General features: G+C 47.6%; 1 protein-coding gene across 1 annotated transcript; it reads left to right on the forward strand.

Annotated features, from left to right (window-relative positions):
• The first annotated feature begins 444 nt into the window (after positions 1–444).
• LOC115374328 (piggyBac transposable element-derived protein 4-like) lies at positions 445–2,172 on the forward strand. Its single transcript, XM_030073185.1, has 2 exons — positions 445–646; positions 956–2,172. The coding sequence occupies exons 1-2, from the start codon at positions 445–447 to the stop codon at positions 2,170–2,172; spliced, it is 1,419 nt and encodes a 472-aa protein (XP_029929045.1).
• The last annotated feature ends 7,235 nt before the right edge of the window (positions 2,173–9,407 follow it).

The following is a 9,407-nucleotide window of genomic DNA, read 5'->3' on the forward strand; positions in this document are numbered from 1 at the left end:
CCGGCCATCCTCTCGTCCGTCCTGGCCCACACCAACAGGGAGGGTCGTCTCAGGGCCCGCGCTCGGAAGGCTCCTGACGAGGAGGAGGAGGAGGAGGAGGAGGAGGAGGAGGAGGAGGAGGAGGAGGAGGAGGAGGAGGAGAGCGGGGAAGGGGAAGGGGAAGCGGGAGGGGGAAGGGAAGGAGAAGGGAGCGAGACGAGCGAGAGCGGCGCGGAGGGAGAGGGAGAGGGAGAGGGAGAGGGAGAAGGAGACGAGGCGAGCGAGAGCGGGAGCGAGAGCGAGGGGGAAGACGACCTCGAGGGAGACGAGTGGAGGGACGCGGACGAGACGGAGCTGCTGGGCTACGTGGGCCTGCTGCTGCTCTCGGGGGTGTACAGGTCCAAAGGGGAGGCCTGCCGCAGCCTGTGGGACCGCGACTGCGGCAGGCCCCTGTTCAGGGCCGCCATGCCCCTCAAGAGGTTCTTCCGGCTGTCGGCCGCGCTGCGCTTCGACGACAGGGCCACCAGGAGGGAGAGAGCGGAGGCGGCCGGGGGAGACAGGCTCGCGGCCGTGAGGGAGCTGTGGGACGCGTGGACCGCCAGGCTGCCCCTGCTCTACGACCCGGGCCCCCACGTGACGGTGGACGAGCAGCTGGTGCCCTTCAGAGGTAGGAGCCGTCTCTCCGTTTCCCCTCTCGTCTTCTCTTCTCTTCTCCTGTCCTGTCCTCTCCTCTCCTCTCCTCTCCTCCTTCTCTCCGCCTCGAATGTTTCAAGCGTAAACGTCTCTAAGCCTCTCGGTCGTCATAACTCTCTAGTCCTCCCCTCCCCTCCCCGATTCGTCTCTCCCCTCCCTTTCTCTCCTCTCCTCTCCTCTCGTCTCGTCTCCTCTCTTCTCATCGCCCGTCTCGAGCGTAAACGTCTCTAAGCCTCTCGGTTCTAACTCTCCTCTCCTCCCCTCCCCTCTCCTCCCCTCTCAGGTCGCTGCTCCTTCAGGCAGTACATGCCCAGCAAGCCCGCCCGGTACGGCCTCAAGATCTGGGTGGCCTGCGACGCCAGGTCCAGCTACGCCTGCGCCATGAGCCTGTACGCGGGCAGGAGCGGGGAGGACCTGACGGGGCCCGGCCGCTGCTCCCTGGGCGAGCGCGTGGTCGCCGAGCTGACCGAGGGCATGCGGGGCCGCACCGTCACCTGCGACAACTTCTTCACCTCGCTGCCCCTGGCCCTGCGGCTGCTGAGGGAGCGGGACCTCAGGCTGGTGGGCACCGTGCGCAGGAACAGGCCCGAGCTGCCCGCCCGCCCCCTCGAGCTCAGGCTCAGGACCGCCTTCCTCGCCGCCCGGCGCAGGGGCGAGGCTCCCCCGGCCCGGCGCGGCCGGGGCAGGCCCCCCACCAAAGGAGGCATGGAGCCCTTCGCCTCCGCGTTCGCCTTCACCCGCGAGGCCACGCTGGTCTGCTACGCCGCCAAGAAGGACAGGAGCGTGCTCGTGCTCACCACCGCGCACGGGCCGCCCCGCGTGGACGAGGGAGCCCGCCAGCGCAAGCCGCTGGCCGTGCTGGCCTACAACGAGAACAAGGGCGGCGTGGACAACCTGGACAAACTGGTGGCCGCCTACAGCTGCCGGAGGGCCACCCGCCGCTGGCCCGTGGCCCTCTTCCACAACGTGCTGGACGTGTCCGCCTACAACGCCCTGGTGCTGTGGAGGGAGATGAGGCCCGGCTGGGCCTCGGGACGCCGCGACTCACGCAGGCTCTTCCTCGAGCGGGTCGGACGGGACATGGTGGCCCCGCTGCTGTGCCGCAGGGCCCGGCTGCCCAGGGCCCCCGCGGCCGCTCTCATGGTCAGGCAGGCCCGCGGGGAGGCCAGGGGGAGGGCCGCGCTGATGCCGCCCCGGGACCGCGCCTCCGGACCCGGGAACCGCACCCCCGCGGGGCGCAGGGTCAGGTGCGGGGCGTGCCCCCCGGGAGCCGACAGGAAGACCACCTCTCGCTGCGTGGCGTGCGGCCTGGGCCTGTGCAGGGATTGCTCCGTGCTGCGCTGCCCGGACTGCGACTCGGCTCTCCGCGGAGCCGCCGCGCCCGGGGGACCGCGAGGGTTAATGAAACTAAAATCAAAGTTTCACATTTTGAATTACATTACGGGGGAAAAAACCACTAGCGGTTCTGAGGAGGGGCCAACAGGGGCCAGTGCCCCATAACACTGAGTCTGGACCCCACTGTGGCCCCGCCTCCAAACAAAGAGTATAAATTGTGCAATTAGAATATCATGGAAAGTTTTTTTTAAAAACCATAAATCACTTTTCAACTTTTGTTGAAGACCATTTCAAGCTGTCAAAGAATGTCTCAGACCAGTAGATGACATGAGTAAGTGCAATGAATATAGAAAAAACAGATGCAGAAGAGAAAACATATTCCTAAATTAAGTTATTGTAAACAAACAAATTCAAAACAGGGACCAAACACACTGAACATCAATATGAACAGTCCTCTGTGTGTGTGTGTGTGTGTGTGTGTGTGGCTGTGGATGGGTGGGTGAGTGGGTGTGTGTCTGGAGATGCTTTCCATTTGATGGATGAATATATTATAGTCTTACCCATTAATTTCTTATGTCAGTCATTTTTGACTGGGAACACCAAAGGTGTAACAATGTTCACTAAACCACTCAAAATTCAAAGAAAGTGATGATCAACAATTTTATATGTTCAAATGCCTCATGTGGAGGATATCATAAGGCCTTGAGGCAATACGATGAAAAACACAATTTTTATGATTAATTAATTGGATGCGTGCCATTTTCCAACTTTGTCAACTTCAGCGATGATCAATGTGGAATGTGCACCGTGCGGTCACTGTTGCCGTTTTCTTTTAAAAATGCCAGGTTTGGTTTTTGTGAAGGAGTCGTCACTCCCTGTCCAATCAGTGGCATGCACTTCGTTTACGTCACATTTTTGGCTCGACTCAATTGCTTTGAGCCCCAGATGAGTAGGTTCTAAAAATAGTACCTTGTAAGGCTTGGCGACATGGCCTTTTATTAATATCTCAATATTCTTAGGCCATATCACAATACACGATATATATCTCGATATTTTGCCTTAGCCTTGAGATGATGCTCTGATGTATACAATCAAACCAGAATGGTAATACTCGATATATATTGATATTTTTTCTGTGACATAATTGGGGTTTCCCCAAAGCATTTTTGCATAGCTACCCAGTTAGTTGTTGTTTTTTTTTTTGTTTTTTTTTCAGAGGCAAATCCTGAAAATAAAACTGTCAATTATAAGTTTAAGCCATGTGCCAAATGTCACACAGGCACCTTTATTAACAGAGGTCACTCTGCACAAAATCAAAATGTATAAAACAAACTGAACAAAAAAACTGTGTGCATTTATGAAATAAAATGCTCCTTGAATAAAATAAAACAAATAATGTCCCTTTTCTGCATGATAAAAAAAAATACACACAATAATTAAATAAAAAATACACTGTGTTACATTTTTAACAGTAACAGTAAACAGACTTTTCCACTGCTAATGAAGCTTGCAGCAGGGTTTGTTTAGGAGCAGCAGGCTGAGGAGGCTTTGTGGTCTGGGTCGCAGCACGTAGTCTGAGGAGGTGTGCTCCAGTGCGGTAGGGGCGTTCATGCACGAGCACATGCACGGCCACGCACGCAGCGCGCGAACATGGATACGACGTAAATCATGCGACCGTCCCTTCCTCGTTTCCTCCTGCCTTCACAAAACCGTTTAATGCGCGCAGCGCGATTACCGGCGAATCGCCGCGTTGCGGAATCAATAATCAACCACGCTGTCTGTGTCACTGTCCGGTGTGCTGCTGCAACCGCAAATAAACAAAAGTCGATTTATAATGAAAGGTGTACATGGCAGTGTGTGTGTGCGCGGCGCACCTGTCTGATCCAGCAGACCTGACCGTGCCACGCCTCCTGCCGTTGGGGTCTGCTAGATCAGGTGGGCCGGCCGCGGCACCACACAGTGCGCAGCCGCCTGGTCAGGTGTGCCGGATCTGACAGGTGCCCCGCGCACACAGACTGCCGTGTTTCGCAGCCAGCTGACATGCCGCTCCGGCTGTCAGTTGGACGCTTTTTGAAGAAGGAGGAAGTTACCTCCGACACTGTCAAGGTAAATAAACATCCCTTAACTTATTTCTGATTAAAAGAAACCAAAACGTATTTTAGTTAAAAGGAAGACATGATGAATGTATTTGAACTATATTGATTTGTGATGACGTCGGACCATGCGTGTTGTCATATTTCAACGTCGTTTTCGCTCCAGTGATGAGTGGAGCTGAGTGGAGGGAGTGGAAGGGGTTGGGGTGGGGGTCACAGAGTGGGGGAGGCGGAGCAGAGAGGCTGTGTGTGTGAGACATGGACACACGAACAGGAAAATATATCGATCTAAATTAAAATCTCGAGATATCGCCCAGCCCTAGTACGTGGTACCAGGCAGTACCAGGTAGTACCACCTAATGGAAAACCTTACAAACCGAGTGGAGTCGAGCCGAGTAGGTGCTCGTGGAAAAACGCCAAAAGTTTCACATTTTCAATTAAATTACGGGGGAAACCACTGGCGGTTCTGTGATTTCCCCTCCAAAAAAAACCTTTCCATGATATTCAATTTTTTTCAGATGCACCTAGCTGTACTCTTAATATTATCGTAGGAAAAGGGGACAGTTGGCATTTCTTACACTAGAACACTGTACACACCTATTCTGTGTAGTCTGATCTCCGGTTTCAGGACGATGTCCAGCAGTCTGCGCTGACGCTCGATCTCCTCCTCGTACACAACTAAAGTCTGTTCAAACACTTCAAATATCTCCTCAGCAGCCGCAGTCAGTCGCTGGCTCACAAACGTCCTCAAACTTTGGACTGCAGACATTTCTGCTGAGTCAGACATGCGATAGGCTTCTTTTCAGAAAGGGAAGAACGAGACAACTCCTGTAACCATGCCTGGCTGCAACTACACCAAGTAGCTCCGCATGTTTGTGTACTTCCGCCGGCATATCTACAGTGTTACACCACAGGAAACGCTCCGACTCTTCTTCTTTTGGTTAGACAGACTAGACGCATCTACGGCGTATTGCTGCCCCCCTCAGTTAATGGTTGTTATTTCTCTCTCTTATATCCTTTTATACGTTCCAGTGGATTGCAAAAACTCCGCAAGTTTTTTTGTTCTCTCCACATCCCTTTGATTAGAACTGTTACCAAGTTAAATTTTTCCTCCTCTAATTTTGCCAGATCTCTAAATAGTTGTTTCCTTTGTTTTGAGTAAATGTTGGATTTTATTATGACACGTTTAACCGTTTCTCATTCTCCACACTGACATTTCCCATCTGGATGTTTCTTAATTAGGACCAGCCCACTCTTCAACCCGCTATGCCCAAACCTTAACCTCATTAACTTTACCTCATCCCTCCTTTTTAACCCACTTGTTTTTGGAGCCCATTTTGTGACTGATGGATGGATTGAGTACAGGTGCCTTCCCTTTTTCTCCATATTCCATTCCTCCTACCATTCTTTCATGATTTTCTCCTGTACAATAGAATAAACCTCCATAACCCCAAGACCAATGGTAATTTGCACCTTTTCCTCCTGTAATGCTTCCTTAGCTAGCTGATCTGCTGCTTCATTCCCCTGTATTCCTGTGTGTGCTGGTACCTGAACACCACAGTGCATTCTAATTTCTGAATTCTTATTACTGCCAAAATTATTTCTGCTAAAATGTCCGGCCTGGCTTTGGACTCTCTGTTTTCTATTGACTGTAACACTGATATGGAGTCACTACAAATTACAGTAACCAGAGGTTTTTCATTTTCAATCCACCTAAGAGCACAAAGTATGGCAAACAGCTCTGCAGTATATATTGAGGTCTTGTCTGGAAGCCTCCACCCCCTCCCTTTTTTTTTTTTTGGACCCCATATAAACATTCCAAATGCTGCTCTTCCTGAAGAAGGGTCTTTCGACCCATCCGTGTAAATGTACACACTATCTCCCCATATTTCACTTTAATGTTCCTGAATTATCTTATGGGAATCTCCTCTCCTCTCATTGATTTTGTTTTTGATACTCAAGTCAACCCCTGGTTCAGGTCACAATCACTGAGGAATTTCAGGCCAGCAGATAGTTGGTCCTACTTTTATATTCCAGATACCAATCTCAGCTGCTTTTTTCCTCATAGAGTTGACATAACTTAGTTTGCTATTTCTACCTGTTAACTCCCAGTGCTGATCCATAAGACAGTTAGTTGGTAATTTTAGTCCATTTGCTCTTAGTTTGCCCAGTAATGCAATGCCAGTTTCATCCTCTGTAGCTTATGTGTTGTTTCCCCTAGTTCAACCTGTAGAGCCGATACTGGAGTTGTCCTGAATGCTCCACTACAAACTCTCAGAGCTTTAGCTTGTAGCACATCTAGCTTAGCCAGCACTGTTGGCGCTGCAGATCCATATACTAAGCACCCATAGTCAAGCAGTGATCAAATCATGGCCCTATAAACTGTCATGTGTCATGTCATGTAAACTGCCATTTCAGATCCCCAGCTAGAGCCGGCCAAACACCCTATCACATTGATAACTTTCTCACATTTGCTTATTATTTTTCCAATATGTGTTTGCCTCGTCATCTCTTCATCAAACCACACTCCTAAAAATTTAAAACAGTTAATTCTCTCTATATTGGCACTGTACAGAGATGTTTGGGACCTTCCTTTTGAAACCAAATATAACATACTTTGATTTTCTGTTGAAATTTTAAAACCCCACTCATTGGCCCATTCAACTATCCCGTTAAGTGCTTTTTGAGTCTGTTCAATAATATATTCAAGGTTTCTTCCCCTTTTCTAAATGGCCCCATCATCCGCCAATAGGGAAACCCCAAAATTCCCCTTAAAATTACTTAACATGTCATTCAGCATAATGTTAAATTATCTCTCTGATGTGACTCAAAGTACCCTTTACTCTCTCAGTCACAGGTGTCAAACTCGTGCCATGGAGGGCCAAGAGGCTGCAGGTTTTCATTCCAACCAACAACTCCACCAGGTGATTTCACTGATTAGTCCCGCCTCTCTGTTTGGAGGTAGGGTTATCAGTGAAATCACCTGGTGGAGTTTTTGGTTGGAATGAAAACCTGCAACCTCTTGGCCCTCCATGGCACGAGTTTGACACGCCTGCTCTAGGTAGTGTATCAGGCGATCTGTTACCATACGCTCCATTACTTTGCAAGCCAGAGAAGTAAGCGCTATTGGCCTGTAAGACCCTGGGACATGAGAGTCCTTGCCTGGTTTTAAAACTGGGACTATTATAGAATATTTCCATTCAACCACACTGTGTTGATTAGTGCTAATATTTCCTCTAAAACCATGTCTATACTGTAGTTTATCCTGCTCTCTACTGATTATTTCAGCTCTTCTGCTTAAATGCTCCTGTCATTTTATGAATAAGCCCCCAGACCTGGGTTACACTTGTCTGAGGCCCTATCTTACTACAAAATTCTTGCCAGCTTTTCTTTTTTGCTTCCTTAATTGCTCTTCTTGCCATTTCTCTTAACTTCTTATATTGGACTGCATATTGTTCAGTTGGATGTTACCTGAGTTGTCTATAGGCCTTGTTACGAGCTGGAATTGCTAGATTACATTCATCATTCCACCAGGGAACTATTCTTTTTTTCCTTTGGTATTGTCTCTAATGCTACTGTGTTAATCACTTCACATATAGATTCAAACCACTCATCCACCCCTCTCTCACTAATTACATTCCCAACATTTCCTTGCAGCTGTTCCTCAAACTCCTCCCATTTTACCCTTTTAAAATTGAACAAACTGGGCTTCTCTTGAGGCTCCCTCACCAAAATCCTACCAAATCTGCTCAAGATCAGTGTATGATCACTCCCCAGTGTGTATCCATCCATAATATCCCACTCCCCCACTTGTGCTAATTGAGTTTTAAAGCTTTTGCTTGCTGCTCTGATAATTTGCACACTATCATTAGTGCCCCATTATTTAATGTACTAGCATGAAGTACATCCCCCATTTCTTGTTTAAGTGCTTTTGATAACTTTAAAGGGCTAATTCCTCCAAAGCTACCACCCTCTTTTAGTTTGAAGACCATTTTGTTAATTTTATCTCCTTTCCTTTCCACTTTTCAACTTTTTTCCACTAATCCACTAGCTAGTTTCTCTACTGTCCAATCCTCAATCAATTCTTTCGTTTTAAGTGATCAATTAATCCTACAGCTTTTGCAATCCACCAAACAACTTTCAGTCGTACCGCTCTGGTCTCTCTCCACTTCCGCCACCCCCGACTATGGTTCCGACTGGTGAATTAACTTTGCCAGTTCCCCAAACTGGCCTGGAAATCATTAAAGAAATAAACTGTATATGTAATAAACCCTCCCTAAAAGAGAATGACCAACAAAAGCTGTTAATTTTGCAATCCTCATTAGATAACATTTCCATTTCTAAAGCCAATGGTGCATATATTAGATCGAGAGCCAAGTGGATAGAAGAAGGTGAGAGCACATTTTTGGAGGCTGGAAAAAGAGAGACAACCACGGAATGCAATAAGAGCATTACTAACAGACGATCAGGAGGGCACATATCCTGTCCTGATTTCAAAGGATATTTTCAAATTCTACTGCAAACTGTACTCGTCCTCTTATTCATCCACAGATGCCGATCTTTTTGAGCATGTTAAGGATTGAATCCCCAGAATTGACGAGTGTTTCAAAAACTTATGTGAGGCAGATGTCAATATGGAAGAAGTGGAAAAGGCTATGAAATGCTGAGCGCTGGACAAATCTCCAAGATCAGAAGCAGAAGTTCTGCTTCTGCACAGCTGTTTCCCAAAGCTTGAAGCTGAACAAATAACTTTTGAATCTCTATGTAACTGAATGTAAACTTGGTGAGTTCTTGCGTCCAAAGAGATTTCCAGTAAATTAAGGCTCGTTCCTGTTACAAATACAAGAATATGAACTTTATCGTGTTGCGACGGGTAAATTTAGCATCTCACAGGTAACTTCACCTGTCCTACAGTGCGGTGCGATCTCAGACACTGAACGAACCGTCCCAAGTCAAAGAAAGACACGCTGCATAATGTGTGAATCCTGAAAATGGTGGCATTCAGTTTGTCTTTGAAATCCAGGCACCGGTGGGTGGGCTTTAATTTTGATATGGTTTAATTTAACCCTCTAATTTTTTTTTTTTTTTTTTTTTTTTAACTTTGTTGTTGTTGTGTTGTAGTTTAATCTAGTTTTCTTACATTTTTCTCGTAGTTTTTTTTCTATATTTTTTTTGGCAAATTTTCTGGTCAATTTATGGATAATTTTCAGGTTACCTCTTTGTAATTTTTTTTTAAAATTAATATTTTGCTAATTGTCAAGTCATTTTCTGGTAGTTTTTTAATTGTTTCTTGTTTATTTTGTTATT

The sequence above is a fragment of the Myripristis murdjan genome, chromosome 16 (genome assembly GCF_902150065.1).
Source record: "Myripristis murdjan chromosome 16, fMyrMur1.1, whole genome shotgun sequence".
In the NCBI taxonomy this organism is placed as follows: Eukaryota; Metazoa; Chordata; class Actinopteri; order Holocentriformes; family Holocentridae; genus Myripristis; species Myripristis murdjan.

Excerpts from the sequence above, each read along its gene's own strand:
- LOC115374328 (XM_030073185.1), top strand. The coding sequence starts at position 445 with ATGCCCCTCAAGAGGTTCTTCCGGCTGTCGGCCGCGCTGCGCTTCGAC. Across the intron at positions 647-955 it reads GCAGCTGGTGCCCTTCAGAG|GTCGCTGCTCCTTCAGGCAG; the intron begins GTAGGAGCCGTC and ends CTCCCCTCTCAG.